The 17,258-nt window shown below is 38.5% G+C and overlaps 1 protein-coding gene across 3 annotated transcripts in view; it reads left to right on the forward strand.

Moving 5' to 3' along the window:
• Window positions 1-11: 11 nt before the first annotated feature.
• Window positions 12-17,258, forward strand: part of SKA2 (spindle and kinetochore associated complex subunit 2) — a 49,743-nt gene continuing 32,496 nt past the window's right edge. For 2 of the 3 annotated variants that reach the window (XM_042916936.1, XM_042916935.1), the window contains exon 1: window positions 140-500. In XM_042916936.1, coding sequence (XP_042772870.1) covers window positions 157-500 — 344 coding nt within the window. In that variant the 5' untranslated portion in view covers window positions 140-156. Of the gene's footprint in view, window positions 110-139; window positions 501-17,258 lie in introns of those variants that run through there. The other variant, XM_042916937.1, reaches the window with a different exon arrangement.

Consider the following 17,258-nt stretch of genomic DNA (forward strand, 5'->3'; position numbering starts at 1 on the left):
CCAATAGGCACTCTCAGTGCTAGCACGGTTTGCGGCTTAAGCACTGCCGCGGTCTGAGGAATGTCAACTATTCAACATGGAGGCGGAGGTCGATAAGCTGGAACTGATGGTGAGTGTAAAATAAAGGAGATCTACTGGGTAGCTTATTTCTCTCGGATGGCCTCCAAGGTGGGATGCAATTTCGAGTCGCCTGAAACCCTGGGCGGCAGAAGCTGGACCAGATTCAAGTTCCCTCCTCTTGTATCAAAGGGAGTTGCAGCCGCCTGGTCTCTTTTAACCGCCGCGGGGGAAGGGGTTACATCCGGGAAACTCGTGAGGGAAATGGCGGGAGATGCTGAGGTAGCTGGGCCTTTGGAATTCCTTGTTCCGTGCCCTAACCTTTCCGCCCCTCAAGGAACTGTGGCTCGTGCAGGCAGCGTTTTTTGCATTTCTCCCCCAAAGACCCTAACCGCTCCAAGAAGGGGAGAGGTCGTTCACACTCAAAGAAAGGGGGATGGAAGGTGAGGTGGGGAATAAACCGAGGGGGGCGGAGAGAAATCCCATTAGGGCAGAGCCGTTCACGTTCTTCAAGGCGGGTTGAGAAAGTCTGAGAAAGGTTCTAGACTCGCGTGTACAACTTCTTAGCGGTCGAGGAAGCTCCAAGGCCAATATATGTTTGGATCGAAGGTGGTAGCCCTTGGGTGGAGGAAAGGTGTGAGCGATGGGGACCTGAACCTCGAGCTCCTTTCTTGGAGCGCGGGAGGAATTGGGACAAGGAAGGTACCCTGCTTTCGAGTTGCCGAGTTTCATTCATTTATGAAAGTAGGGGGCGCGGGCGAATAATTGGAAAGGATTCAGGCGGCTGCTTGGCCTGCTCCGGGGCGCCAAGCTGAAGGGCTGTCCTAGTTTTTTTCTATGGATCCTTTACTGACTTGTTCTCTTTATTCCCTCTCTCCCATTCTTAGACTACCAGCTAGATCGCCCGCGCTTTTTTCTTCTTAGTTCCCCTTGTTCTATCTTCAGCCCTTACCCCGTCCCTGCATTACTATGTTTGAATTGGGCTGGCTTTCTTTAAAATGAGGAATTTGGAGGACGCGCCCATCATTGAGCTCCTGTCGGTTTTTTGTTAAAGAAAAATAACAATTAATTCAAAAAGCTCAAATCTTTACTCTCCGTCTCAAACCGCCCGTCCCCCCTCCCCCGCCCTCCCATACCCTGGCATTACAATTTAGATATCATTTGTGTCAGCGTTGCTCTCTCCAAGTTGAACCTTAGGTCACTTAGCATCTACACTTGTAGTGATCCTGGAAGAAACTGAGTCCCATACCCTGATTCCCACCTCCAGAAAATGTGAGAGCTTGATATATCTTATTATTTTCTCCTGATGTATTAATGAATTGTAGCGGCTCTCCCATACAAATTCGACTTGAAGTTTTACAGTTGATTCTAACAATTTTGAGTTTTAATTTTCTTTGTGGGAGTAGGGGGGAATGGGGTGGGAGGGAATAGCAGTGAAGAAGGAAGAAGTTTTTGCCGCTTTCCAAACCTGTAATAATGAACTTTCAGTTCAGAGTTTTGGTTTTTTTAATCACGAAATGCCTTTAAACCAACAAAAGAACCAAAAATATGGCAAGTATCCTAGTTTGATTCTGTCAACCGGCATAAATGTTTAACACCATCTTGCCCTTTTACCCATTCTGAATTTCTCCCTCCAGATGGAGATTTCTGCCTAATTGTAAGATGCTAAATGATACTAATTCTGCTTTTAACAGTTTTCCTCCTCCCTTAAGTTGACTGTTTATTTTTGAGGTACCAATTAAGGTTTTTTTGACTGCATGAGAGTCAGTATTCTCACAGGACTTTTTTTTTTAGATTGAACACAATTTTTATTTATTTAATTATTATTATTATTATTTTTTTTTTGAGATAGAGCGAGAGAGAGCGAGAGAGAGCGAGAGAGAGCGAGAGAGGGAGAGAGAGGGAGAGAGAGGGAATGAGCGGGGGAGGGGCAGAGAGGGAGGGAGACAGAATCCCAAGCAGGCTCCAGGCTCCGAGCTGTCAGCACATGGGGCTCTAACTCTCAAACTGTGAGATCGTGACTTCAGCTGAAGTCCGATGCTTATCCCACTGAGCCACCCAGGCGCCCCCTCTTTTTCCTTTTTAAATGTTTAGATTGAACACAATTTAAGGGGAAAATGATTAAGTGTACATCTTGAAAAAAGTAGATTTTAGAAAACTATGAGGTAGCCAGGCTCTTAAACTTTTAAGTGTTTGAATGATTGGGTAGTTTTTAAAAATTCTTTTTAAGAGGTGAAGAGAAGAAAGCAGGTCTTCTTAAATTACTTGCAAGTAACCTAGTGGTAGCCTTCCCCTCGCCCCACTTCCAGTTATTAGTTTGTTTCCATAATCATTAGAGTTTAAAAAATGTATTTGAACTATTACAGTTTTGTTATCACTGCTTTTTATTGATTGAATAGTAAAAGATGGTGCATCTCATCTTCAGATTTGCCATGTGCTATATCTATGAACTGGTTTATTTTCTAAGATTAGAAAGAAATGATTTCCTGTACAATCCTCTGAGTTTTGGTTCTACCTTACTTGAATAAAGGATTTGTTGAGGAACTAATTTTGAAAATTTATTAAATCAGGGGCCCCTGGGTGGCTCAGTCAGTTAAGCATCTGAGTTTGGCTCAGGGCATGATCTAATGGTTCTGGGTTGGAGCCCCACCTCTGGCTCTGTGCTGACAGCTAAAGAGCCTGGAGCCTGCTTCAGATTCTGTATCTCCCTCTCTCTCTGCCCCTCCCCCACTCACTCTTTCTCTTTCAAAAAATAAATATTAAAAAAAATTTATAAAAAGAAAAGAAAATTTAGTAAGTGAAAGAGAATGCGTATTATTGAACTTTGAAAATAAAGTATTCTCACTTTGTAGATAGCCTGATCCTCTTATTTTAAAAATATTTCATATTTTTCTCATTTGGATTAATTTCTAATTCAGAAAATTAAACATTTCACTCTTAAATACTTCTATTTATTTATTTATGAATACTTTCCTTAAAACTTGATCCTTGGCTAGCAGAGTTGAACTGTTCTAATACGTGAGTTGTATGGCCTAGGATTTGAGGTCTAGTCATTCATGTTCCAGTTGTCCTGAATTTGAGTTCATTTCTAACTCAAATTAGGAGGTTCAATCTAACCAAGTAGCTGATTTAAAGAAAGATTAGTGACAATGGAAAGTATTTTTGCATCAATCAACATTATTAATGGAGGAATAAACTCATTGTAGTGTTATCTTTGTTCTCTTTTTCCCTTTCACGTACTGATTGAGTGATATTTGTCCACTGTTCTTTTGTGGTACCATTGTGCACAAAAGTACAATGTTATACTATCATAATATTTCTATTTCTGGGCTTACATCTGACTTTTGAATGGTGTCTTACCAGTTAAAAGGATAGGATGGTGATAATTGGCTTGAATCCAAGAAAACCGGATTCTTAAAATTTCAGAACCTCCTCCTGTACCATATATTATTTTCTCCTTGATTTTTCTGTTGGAAGGAAATGGAGATGATTTCCTGTATTTAAGATCTTTAGGGGCTAACTGAAATTTTATTTATTGATTGATTGATTTATAAAAATACGTTATTTTTAATTTTACGGACAGAGAGTGCAGGGGAGAGGGGCAGAGGGGGTGGGGAGAAAGAGAGAGAGAAAATCTCAAACATGCTCCACGCTCAGCATAGAACCTGACGGGCTTGATCCCATGACCCCGGGCTCATGACCAGAGCTGAAATCAAGAGTTGGACACTCAACCAACTGAGCCACCCAGACGGCACTATTTATATATTTTTTTAAAGTTTATTTATTGCTTTAGAAAGACAGAGCATGTGTGTACATGTGCACAAGTGGGGAAGGGGCAGAGAGAGAGAGAGAGAGAGAGAGAATTGCCAACAGGCTCTGTGCTTTCAGGGTGCAGCCCAACTCCAGGCTTGATTCCATGAACTGTGAGATCATGACTTAAGCTGAAATTAAGATTCAGATGCTTAACTGGCTGAGCCACCCAGGCGCCCCAGGGGTTAACTGAAATTTTAAAATCCCCTTCCATAGTATTCTATTAGGAAGTCTTGTTTAGGAGACGTTAATTCCCTGGAAATCTGTAAACTCTTGAGATAAAAAGCCATAAGATGGTTATAGCTTTTTATTTCTTTTTTTTTTATTTAAAAAAAATTTTTTTAACATTTATTTATTTTTGAGACAGAGAGAGACAGAGCATGAACAGGGGAGGGTCAGAGAGAGGGAGACACAGAATCTGAAATAGGCTCCAGGCTCTGAGCTGTCAGCACAGAGCCCCACACGAGGCTCGAACTCATGGATCACGAGATCATGACCTGAGCTGAAGTCGGCCGCTTAACCGACTGAGCCACCTAGGCGCCCCAGTTATAGCTTTTTAGTATGTAATGTAGTTTAGATTCAAGAAACATAGATTGGGTATTTAGAGATTGAGAAACTTATTTTACTTTTCATTTGTTTTCTCTGATATTCTTCTTTTTTTTAAGTTTGTTTGTTTGTTTGTTTCTTTATTTAGAGAGAGAGCACATGAGCAGGACTGGGGCAGAGAGAGGGAGAAAGAGAGACTCCCAAGCAGGCTCCACACTGCCAGCACAAAGCCCAATGTGGCTTTGAACCCACAAACAGTGAGATCATGACCCAAGCCAAAGTTAAAAGCTGGACGCTCAACTGACTGAGCCACCCAGGTGCCCCTGTTTTCTCTGATATTCTTAATCATTTGCTATGGGGAGCTAACCAACAGGTCTCAAGAACAGTAATCTTTTTCACAACTTTGCTTTGGTAGTAATTATAACTGGTTTTGTTAATACCAGTCCTAACGTTTCAACAATACCCATGTTAATAACTTCTAAAGCTTAGGACGTATTTACACAATTCCTTTCTACAGATTTCTGTTGAATATTAATCATAGGTCAGTCATCAGAAAACTAGTATTTTGATATTTAGATTCAATTCTTTTTAACATTGATATACATATTCTTAGGTTTGGGGTGTCTTCTGTACAAAATAGCAGCCCTTCTTTAAATTCTTTTCACACTGAAGCTTCAACTGATGCAAGATGCTTTTGTGTTCCTTTCCTACCAATTTCTGCTAACGAATGCTCTGACTTTATTGCACTACTGTACTTTACAGCTAGCAGTGCAATAGTATTGTCAAAGCATCTGAAAGCAGAATGCACACCAGAATTTTGATTCTTGCCTTACATCTTTCTTCATTATCTGTGAGTAATTTATTACAACCTTTGTTACTAAAAAGTATATAATTTTATTACCCAAAGTGTATGTTTTAGAAAGTCATAACTTGAAGAAAAAAATTTTTTTAACTAAAAGCTCACTGTCATAATGCATTATGAAACACACTGACATAATACTTATTATAGCTAGAGTTGTTATGGCTTGTTTAAATGAGTAGTTCTTTGTATTTTGCTTCTTTCTATCACAGATTTGGATAGGTTCTGGCAAATCTTTTTTTTTTTTTTTTTTGAGTTTTAAGGTGAATTAGTAAGTGATGAAAACAATCTCTGCTGTATATTTCATATGATAACTTGCCCCAAATCTTATTTGGTATTAATTTTGTGTACTATGTAGTTTGTACTTGAATTTAAAACTTGAGAATGCTTGTTTTAAAGTTCTTTTTTGCAATAATGAAATATAATAAAGTATACATTCATTACTTTTTTTGTAATTGATTTTGAGATATAACTTACATACAATAAAACTTTCCAAATTTAGTTGTACAATTTGATGAGTTTTGACAAATGTGAACAGTCATGTAACCACCACCACAGACAGTACAGAAAGAACATTTCTATCACCTGACGTTTCCTGCCCCTTTGTAGTCAACCTCCTCCCCTCAAACTTTCTGACAATCATTGATCTCTAGTTTTCCCTTTTCTAGAAATTCACATAAGTTGAATCATTTATAACTTGCAGTTTTTTGTGCCTGGCTTCTTGCACTTAACACAATAAGATTCATCCATGTTGTTGTACATATTAGTAGTTGGATCATTTTCATTGCTGCGTAGTATTCCATTGCTATAGATTTACAAATTGTTTATCCATTTACTAGATTATGGATTTTGGGATGTTTGTAGGTTTTGCCTATTATGAATAAAGTTGTTGTGGTATTTATATATTGTGGTATAAGTCTTTGGACATAATGTTTTTTGTAATGTTTGGACGTAATGTTTTTGTTTCTCTGGGGTAGTGTGATAAAGTATATGCTTCATCTCATAAGAAATTGCTGAAATCTTTACCAAAGCTGTGATTTAGGGTTCCAGTTTCACCACATCTTTACCAACATTTGGTATCTTGGTATTGTCAGTCTTCTTCATTTTAGCTATTCTAGTAGTTGTGTAGTGGTATCTCATTAGTTTAAATTTGCATTTCCAGAATGGCTAATGATATTGAACATCTTTTCATGTGCTTGTTTGCAGTTGATATATCTTCTCTAGTGAAATATCTGTTGAAATCTTTGAATCAGTTTTCAAATTGAAATGTTTGTCTTTTTAATTATTATGAGAGCCCTTTAATTTTCTCTGTTATTTACCCTCTCACATAAAAAATTTTGATGAAGTCCAATTTACACATTTATTCTTCTATGGATTATGGTTTCTGTGTTCTATCTCACAAATCTTTGCCTAACTCAAGGTCACAAATGTTTCTTTTTTATCTGTAGTTTTAGTTTTTACATTTAACTATTTGTATTTATTTATTAATGTTTACCTGTCTTTTTGAGAGAAAGAGAGACAGACAGAGTGTGAGTGGGGGAGGGGCAGAGAGAGGGAGACACAGAATCCAAAGCAGGCTCTAGGCTCTGAGCTGTCAGCACAGAGCCCAACATGGGGCTTGAACACACAAGCCATAAGATCATGACCTGAGCCGAAGTCAGACGCTTAACTGACTGAGCCACCCCGGTGCCATTTACTTTTTTTAAAAGTTTATTTTGAGAGAGAGAGACAGAGTTCCTGAGTGGGGGATGGGCAGTAAGAAACTGAGATAGAATCCCAAGCAGCCTCCACACTGTCAGCACAGAGCAGGATATGGGGCTTGAACCCACAAACTGTGAGATCGTGACCTGAGCCAAAGTGAAGAGTGGGACATTTAACCAACTGAGCCATCCAGGTGCCCCTAAGTTTCACATTTAGATCTCTGTCCATTTAGAGTTAATTTTTGTATGTGGTATAAAGTGAGAGTAGAAGTTCTTTTTTTTAATTTATTTTTCCATATGGATATTCCCTTGTTCTTTGTTGAAAAGATTATCATTTCCCCATTGAATTACCTTAGCTCCTTTGTACAAGTGTGTATGGGTTGGTTTACTTATTTTTGAACTATTTTGTTCCTTAATGTCATATCATACTGTCATGATTGCTGTAGCTTTATAGTAAGTCTTGAAATCATCTAATATAATGCCTCAGACTTTGCTCTTGTTTTCTAAAAATTTTAAATTATTTTGCATTTCAAATAAGTTTTTTGTCTTGTTTTGTTTTGTTTTGTTTTTTGTCAATTTCTACCAAAAAAGCCTGCTGGGATTTTGATTATGTTGAATTTAAAGAATAATTTGGGGGAGATTTGATATTTTAAGAATAATGAATTTTCTGATTAATTAACATTATCTCTCCATTTATTAGATCTTTTAAAATTTCTCTCTGGGGTACCTGGTTGACTTGGTCAGTTGGGCATCTATCTGACTCCTGATTTTGGGTCAGGTCATGAACTCATGATCATGAGATTGAGCCTGGTTGGGCTCTGCACTGCCAGTGCAGAGCCTGCTTGGGAATCTTGCTCTTCGTCTCCCTCTGCACCTCCCCTGTTTGCACCTGCACGTGCTCTCTCTCTCTCTCTCTCTCTCTCTCTCTCATTCTCTAAAAAATAATTCTCAACAGTGTTTTTTAGTTTTCAGTGTATAGGTCTTGTTTATAAGTTTTTCATAACCTGTGGATTGTGACTTCTATTAGTGCTCTAGATCATAAAAATAGACCAAAACTGTTATAATGTGTATTGCAAATAAATTGAATTTCAGAAAAAAGTAAGCTATTTGTTAAACAAATGTCCTTAAAAGCTGGAAGAATGGATGCAAGAGGGAAGAAAGATAGTTGAGATATTATTAGGCATCATTTGGACATCATTTGGTAGGGGATGAAGAACATGACTGCTTTTGATAAAACCATTTTATTCCCAAATTTTGTATATAAAGTCTTTGAGTTACCTCCCTTGCCTCCAGTGTGGCTGTTTTCTTCTTTGGCATTCATTCATTCATTCATTCATTCATTTATTTATTTAAAATGTTTATTCATTAAAAAAATTTATTTTAATGTTTTTATTTATTTTTGAGAGAGAGAGAGAGAGAGAGAGAGAGCAAGCAGGGTAGGGGCAGACAGAGACAGAGACACAGAATCTGAATCTGAAGCAGGCTCCAGGCTCTGAACTGTCAGCACAGAGTCTGACATGGGGCTGGAACCCATGAGCCATGAGATCATGACCTGAGCCAAAGTCAGATGCTTAACCAACTGAGCCACCAGGCATCCCCATTTTTTTTTTTGTTTGTTTGTTTGTTTTTGAGAGAGAGAGGGTGAAAGTGAGCAAGGGGCAGAGAGAGAGGGAAAGACAGAGAGAATCCCATGAGGGGCAGAGGGAGAGAGAGCGAGAAAGAGAAGTGGGCCTCACCCTAAGTGGGACTCATGTTCACCTGAAGCAGGGCTCAAGCTCACCTGAAGCTGGGCTCAAGCTCAGCTGAGTTCACCCAATGCATGACTTGAACTCATGAATGGCGAGATCATGACCGAGCTGAAATCTAGAGTTGGGCTCTTAACCAACTGAGCCACTCAGACGCCTCTTAAACTGTATTTTTGATGTGAACACATCTTTGATTTAAAGAATAGGGTATGAGAGGTCATACGTATGAACCCATTTAAAATCAAGTGGGAAGTTTTCTTCTTCCTTGGAGCAAAGTAAAAGTTTTAAAACAAAAAAATCTTACATTTGTTACCCAAATATAATACAAAGTTTCAATATTAATATCTCCGATAAATAAAATTTATTCTTTAAAAAAATATTTTTTTGTTTATTTATTTTTGAGAGAGAGAGAGAGAAAGCATGAACAGGGCAGGGGCAGAGAGAGAGGGAGACACAGAATCCGAAGCAGGCTCCAGGCTCTGAGCTGTCAGCACAGAGCCTGGCATGGGGCTCAAACCCATGAACCGCAAGATCATGACCTCGAATGGTGAGATATCATGACCTGAGTAGAAGCTGGACACTTAACTGACTGAGCCACTCAGGAGCCACCAAATTTATTCTTAATTAGGCTTTTTTTTTTTTTTTAAGTTTATGTATTTTGAGAGAGAGAGAGAATCCCAAGCAGGCTCCTTGATGTCAGCTCAGAGCCCAACTTGGCTCTTGAACCCATGAACTGTGAAATCATAACCTGAGCTGTGATCAAGAGTAGGATGCTTAATTGAGCATTAATTGATTAATGATTAAGCATTAATTGATGCTTAACTGAGCCACCCAGGCACCCCTTCAATTAGATTTTAAAAAGGTTATACTTCTAATTTGTCTCAATATATAACATTTTAGAATTTTTTTCAAGTTTATTTATTTAGAGAGAAAAAGAGAGAGCAGGAGGAGCAGAGAAAAAGGGAGAGTGAGAGAATTCAATATATAACATTTTATTTATGTATTTATTTGTTTTTTATTTTTTAAAAGATTTCTTTTTTTTAAAAAAGTTTATTTTCGAGAGAGACAGTGTAAGTGAGCTTGGGCACGCAAGCAGGGGAGGGGCAGAGAGAGAGAGAGATAAAGAGAGAGAGAGACAGAGGATCCAAAGCAGGCTCTGTGCTGACAGCAGCGAGCCTGATGTGGGGCTCGAACTCATGAATTAGAGATCATGACGTGAACCGAAGTTGGATGTTCAACCAACTGAGCCACCCAGGTGCCCCAGTATGTAACACTTTAAAAGTTTGAATAAGTCAATCCTTGATTCTTTGACTCAATGTTTTTGTTCTCATTTTATCAATGAGGAAATAATCTCAGTTTTTGCTAAGATTTTCATTTAGTAAGGAGTGGCTGGCTGGCTCAGTCCCAGGAATGGGTGAGTCTTGATCTCAGGGTCATGATTGAGCCCCATTTTGCGTGCAGAGATTACTTAAATAAAAACTTAAAAAAAAAAAAAAAGATTTTCATGTAGTGACTGTAAAATATGCCTACATTATTAGAACAATTTATTTTTGTTAGGAAATGTGAGAGTTTCGTAACTTTTATAAATTCCTCCTTTCTCCACTTTATCTGCCTAATTGTAAATGATAGTACTTCATACTTTCAGTAAGTGTTACTAGGGCAGGCTAGTACTAAAGTATAACATATTAACATATTATGAAACTTATCTGAGAGACAGAGAAATTAAATACATTGAGACAGATGCCATGATGGGACAAGTAAATACCAGGTTCTATGGGGGGCACATTGGAAGGAGGTACCTAAGGGCACCTGGCTGTCTCAGTCAGAGGAGCCTGCAACACTTAATCTTGGGGGTGTGAGTTTGAGCTCCACGTTGTTGGTTGTAGAGATTACATAAATAAATAAAATTAAAAAAAAAAAAGGAAAGAAAGCAGAGGAGAAAATTTATTAAAAAAAAGAAAAAAGAAAAGAAAAGAGGCACCTAATCTGGGGAAGCCTTCTTGTTAGAGGTAAAATTTAATCTGAGACTTCAACGATGAGCTGGTATTAGCCAGTGAAGGAAACGGTAAATGTTCCAGGCAAAGGAAGCAGTGCATGTGAAAGGCTAGAGATGAGAGGTGTTACCCGACTGGGGGAAACTACCAGTGGGTCAGCAGTGTTGAAAAGGGGAGCAGTAAGGTTGAGATGAAGAACCCATTATATCAATATTGTAGCTAATTTAAGTTGAAAACTTCTACCACACTGTTTTTCTTTATTATGTTCCTAAACATTTTATATATTTATGTTCTGTGGTAATCATGAACCTATGTTCTTTAATTAAACAAATCTTTATATACATACACTTCAGGTTTTGGGTAAACTATAGGGAAATTTAACTTTTTTTTTTTTTTGAAATTTAACTTCTGATTCTGTCATTGTGTATGGATTTTTGTGTTCTACATGCTTCATTGCCCTGTTTATTTCATGTAAGATAGCATAAACAAGAAGTCTAAAAAAAATAACTGAAAGGAATGTTTATCTGAATATTCTTGTAATAATACCATGTCTATCATTTACATGTACCACAGTGACCTACTCTGGTTTTTTCTTTCCCCCAAAGAAAATAGTAGTATTCTAGTAAAGTGAATGATTCACCCCAATTCTTTACTCTTCTGTGGATCCATATTCTATTGTGGTTTTTGTTGAGATATAATTGACATATATCATTATATTAACTTCAGATGTACAAAATAGTGATTCAGTATGTGTATATATTGTGAAATGATCACAGTAAGTCTAGTTAAACTCTATTACCACACATAGTTATATATTTTTCTACTTTTTTACTTATTTAAATTTTTCACAAGGCTTTAAGATCTACTCTCATCAACTTTCGAACATACGATACAATATTAACTATAGTCACCATACTGTACATTACATACCCCTGACTTACTTATTTTGTAACTGGAAGATTGTACCTGTGTCCGCATGATTTCGTGATGGGCAAAGTACATTTCCCTGCTTCTGGATGTGCTGTGGCCAGTGACATATGGATAGAGTGGACAGTGTGCCAACTCTGAATTTGAAAGGCTTTGTGTATTTTTGCTAACCCTGTTATCTCCATGAGAAGAATTATCTTCTGGTTCAAAGAGTATGAGAGACACCTGGCAATAGAACTGCAATGAGAGCCACCAAACTCAGCCTAACCTAGAGCACCAGATTCCAGCCAAGTTGCACTTGAAATCAGGAGTTGGACGCTTGAATGACTGAGCCACCCAGGCACCCCAGAAATCAGTGATTTTAAAAAACAGCGTGGATATTTGGCACGATGAATTCAGTGTGGCTGAGGTTGTAAGATGTGAGGCACTGATGAAGAGCATGTTATCGTCATCTTGTGAAAAATTACACTAAAAGTTGGGATCAATTCTACAGGCATTGGAAACCCCAATGATCTTTTCTTTTTTTAAATAAAGATTTTTTTGGGGGCGCCTGGGTGGCGCAGTCGGTTAAGCGTCCGACTTCAGCCAGGTCACCATCTCGCGGTCCGTGAGTTCGAGCCCCGCATCGGGCTCTGGGCTGATGGCTCGGAGCCTGGAGCCTGTTTCCGATTCTGTGTCTCCCTCTCTCTCTGCCCCTCCCCCGTTCATGCTATGTCTCTCTCTGTCCCAAAAATAAATAAAAAATGTTGAAAAAAAAAAAATAAAGATTTTTTTTAAGTAATCTCTATCCAACATGGAGCTCAAACCTATAACCCCGAGATCAAGAGTCACACCCTACCAACTGATCTAGCCAGGTGCCCCAACCCTGATGATTTTTTTTTTACCATTTAATTTGATTTGTTATTTTTTTTAATTTACATCCAAGTTAGCATATAGGGCAACAATGATTTCAGGAGTAGATTCCTTTTTTTTTTTTTTGTAATGTTTATTTATTTATTTATTTTATTTTTGAGACAGAGGGAGACAGCATGAGTGGCAGAGGGTCAAAGAGAGAGAGGGAGACATAGAATTCAAAACAGGCTCCAGGCTTTGAGCTGTCAGCACAGAGCCCGATGTGGGGTTCGGACCCACGAACCGTGAGATCATAACCTGAGCTGAAGTTGGACGCTCAACCGGCTGAGCCACCCAGGTGCCCCAGGAGTAGATTCCTTAATGTCCCTTATCCATTTAGCCCATTCCCCCCCCCCCAACCCCTCCAGTACCCTCTGTTTTCCATATTTAAGAGTCTCTTATGTTTTTGTCCCCCTTCCTGTTTTTATATTATTTTTGCTTCCCTTCCCTTATGTTCATCTGTTTTGTATCTTCAAGTCCTCATATGAGTGAAGTCATATGATATTTGTCTTTCTCTGACTGACTAATTTCATTTAGCATAATACACTCTAGTTCCATCCACGTAGTTGTGAATGGCAGGATTTCATTCTTTTTCATTGTTGAGTAATACTCCAGTGTGTGTGTGTGTGTGTGTGTGCCACATTTTCTTTATCCATTCATCCATCAGTGGATATTTGGGTTCTTTCCATACTTTGGCTATTATTGATAGAGCTGCTATAAACATTGGGGTGTATGTGTCCCTTTGAAACAGCATACCTGTATCCCTTGGATAAATACCTAGTAGTGCAATTGCTGGGTTGTAGGGTAGTTCTATTTTTAATTTTTTGAAGAACCTCCATACTGTTTTCCAGAGTGGCTGCACCAGTTTGCATTACCACCAGCATTGCAAAAGAAATCCTCTTTCTCTGCATCCTCGCCAGCATCTGTTGTTGCCTGAGTGGTTAATGTTAGCCATTCTGACAGGTGTGAGGTGGTACCTCAGTGTGGTTTTGATTTGTATTCCCCTGACAATGAGTGATGTGGAACATTTTTTTCATGTGTCAGTTGGCCATCTGGATGTCTTCTTTGGAGAAGTGTCTATTCATGTCTTTTGCCCATTTCTTCACTGGATTATTTGCTTTTTGGGTGTTGAGTTTGATAAGTTCTTTTTAGATTTTGGATACTAACCCTTTATCTGATATGTCGTTTGTAAATATCCTCTCCCATTCCATTGGTTGCCTTTTAGTTTTGCTGGTTGTTTCCTTTGCTGTGCAGAAGCTTTTTATTTTGATGAGGTCCCAAGAGTTCATTTTTGTTTTAGTTGTCCCTTGCCTCTGGAGACCTGTTGAGTAAGAAGTTGCTGAGGCCAGGTCAAAGACATTTTTGCCTGCTTTCTCCTCTAGGATTTTAATGTCTTCCTGTCTTAGGTTTAAGTCTTTCATCCATTTTGAGTTTATTTTTGTGTCTGGTGTAAGAAAGTGGTCCAGGTTTATTTTTCTGCATGTCATTGTCCAGTTTTCCCAGCACCACTTGCTGAAGAGACTGTCTTTATTCTACTGGATATTCTTTCCTGCTTTGTCAAAGATGAGTTGGCCATATGTTTGTGGGTCCATTTCTGGGTTCTCTATTCTGTTCCATTGATCTGAGTGCCTTTTCTTGTGCCAGTACCATACTGTCTTGATGATTACAGCTTTGTAATACAGCTTGAAGTCCTCAACCCAATGATTTTTTTTTTTTAACGTTTATTTATTATTGAGAGACAGAGAGACAGAGAGACAGAGCATGAACATGGGAGGGGCAGAGAGAGGGGGAGACATAGAGTCTGAGGCAGGCTCCAGGCTCTGAGCAAGCTGTCAGCACAGAGCCTGACGCAGGGCTCGAACTCACAAACTGAGATCATGACCTGAGCTGAAGTCGGATGCTCGACCAACTGTGCCACCCAGGTACCTCACCCCAATGATCTTTAAGTAAAGAGTGGCTTAGTACAGAATGCCCTTAAACGCAAAAAAAAATTTGCTTTTGGGGCACCTGGGTGGCTCAGTTGATTGTGTCCAAGTCTTGATTTAGGCTCAGGTCATGATCACAGGGTCATAGGATTGAGCCCTGCATTAGGCTCCCCACTCAGCATGGAGCCTGCTTAAAGATTCTCTCTCTCTCTCTCTCTCTCTCTCTCTCTCTGCACCTCTCCCCTGCTCATGTGCGTGCTCCCTCTCTAAAAAAAAAACTGCTTTAAATAATTTTTATGCATGTAATATATGTTCATTGTAATTTATTAGAAGACAGATATGCGAAATGAAAAACACCCTTCAATTCTATGACTATTAAGACATAGGTAAAATAGGTATTTTTTTGTAGGTATATCTTTTGGACTATTGTTTTTCTTTTTTTTTTTTTTTTTTTTTTTAATTTTTTTTTTCAACGTTTTTTATTTATTTTTGGGACAGAGAGAGACAGACCATGAACGGGGGAGGGGCAGAGAGAGAGGGAGACACAGAATCGGAAACAGGCTCCAGGCTCCGAGCCATCAGCCCAGAGCCTGACGCGGGGCTCGAACTCACGGACCGCGAGATCGTGACCTGGCTGAAGTCGGACGCTTAACCGACTGCGCCATCCAGGCGCCCCAGGACTATTGTTTTTCTAAACCAAGTTTGTTAAATATATTTTGAAAATCTGGCCCTGTAGTCCATTATGTGTCCATAGAACAATTAACACAAATAATCTAGGATTCTGAAAGCTTTAAAAAAGTTAAATAGACTACCTTCAACTGATAAAACCAATCTTTTATAGGCAAGGGCTTGCGTATGTGTACTACCCTAATAATTGTAGGGTAGTACAATAACAGTAATAATAATAATAATAATAATGGTAATAATTATAAGCCTACATATTGGAACCTGATGAACTTGGAGCTTCTGCTCACTTTCTTCTGCTTTGATGTTACTATTTGCTGGAAATAACATGTCTGCAACTTGGTGCTTGTGCATATTAGTGCTTATCAGTTTTAGACATGCATTGGCATGTGTTTGTTCTATTTGGAAGAGACTGGATAATCAAGTCTCCAGCAGAAATATACAAAAAACAATCGTGATTTTGTATACATTAGAGGTGGCCCTCAACTTGTTGAGAACTTGAAATATTTCTTCTTAAAATAGGCTTTAGATGGTGGTTGGGTTCCCACGCTGTTTGTTCTTTCAAAGTAATGAATGTTCTTTCATCTTCCTTTTTGTCATTGAACATTTGGTTGTATATTAAAAACTCAGGGATATAAAAAGGAAGGCAGGGCTTTTTCCCTCAAGACAATTGAAATCAAGTGGTGATGCTACTGAGCAAATGATTATAATATAATAAATGAAATGGTAAGCTGGAGCCATGAATAAAAGAAAATGAGGGTAGATAAAGGTGTTTCAAAATCTGCCTTGGAGAGAGGGGTGCATTCATTAAGTATTAGATTCTTTGGGAAAAAAAACCAACCCAAAACAAAAAATATTGGATTCTTTGGTTGATAATATAACCTAGATCTGGAAGTATTACAATGCCCAGTTCTCCCATTAAATAATGTTTCTAAGTTAAATGTATTTCTTTTTTAAAAATTTTCAATGTTTATTTTTGAGAGAGAGACAGAGAGAGTGAGTGGGGGGGGGGGGTGGGCAGAGAGAGAGAGGGAGACAGAATCTGAAGCAGGCTCCAGGCTCTGTGCTGACAGCTCAGAGCTTGAACTCATGAACCATGAGCTCCTGACCCGAGCTGAAGTCAGATGCTCAACCGACTGCACTACCCAGGTGCCCCTGTAAAATGTATTTTTAAGCCTAGCTACTGAGTCTAGAATGTACCTCTACCAATTCCTCTCATCTCAGACAAGACTGCCGTATTTCTTCCTTTTCCTGTAATTTGATGCTGTTGAGACAAACTCATAAGCCGATGTGTTTGCTTTTTTACAGCACTGGTCCTTTTAAAAGGGAGCTCTATTGCGGTAGTAAGAATCTATAGGTTGTTTGTAAAAGGAAGTTTTTTTAACTTGGTCTGCAGTTCTTTCCTCCTTGCCGTTGAGTGGTATGTAATGCAGTGTGCCATTTACTTTAAAGCCTTAAGCCAATTATAATAAAACTAGTATAACAATATTATATGTTTATGAAATTTGTAGCATATTGTAAAATTCAAAGTTATTTCCTAAACTATTCCTTTTTCCATTTTTTTAAGTATCTTCCTTACAGTCCCAGTCTGTTTCCAAGGATATTCAAATGGCAGAATGTAATTTGGCTGTCTTTGGGGCTTTAATATTGATCTCAATGGACTTTTCCCAGCTAAATTGCATATTTTATTTATTACTCTCAGGATGGGTATAAAAATTTCCACTTATTTTTGTTTCTGATTTAGAAGAAAACTGGCTTCTGAAAATATGAATGTCTTGTGTGTTTTTTCTTTAAAGCACTGGTTTTTTATTTTAAATATTATAATGTTCCTAAGAATAACATCACTTAAAGGTAAATAAAGAGTAACCTCACATTGCTTCTCAGCCTTTTGGCTAAGGTGGAGTGTAAAGAGTAACCTCACTGTTTACAAGGCTTTAAGAGACTAATTTAAAACTGACAAGGGCTAGTGAATGATGTTTAGCAGTATCAATTTGCTCCATTAATCAGACACTAATGAATTTTGGAGACTATATTAATTGGTCAGGAAATTTCCTACCATGTGACTAAAAAGTTTTCCTTTTATGACCAGATCCTAGAACCCTATCGATATTGTCTCTGCT

This window comes from Panthera leo, chromosome E1, assembly GCF_018350215.1.
Source record: "Panthera leo isolate Ple1 chromosome E1, P.leo_Ple1_pat1.1, whole genome shotgun sequence".
NCBI lineage: Eukaryota > Metazoa > Chordata > Mammalia > Carnivora > Felidae > Panthera > Panthera leo.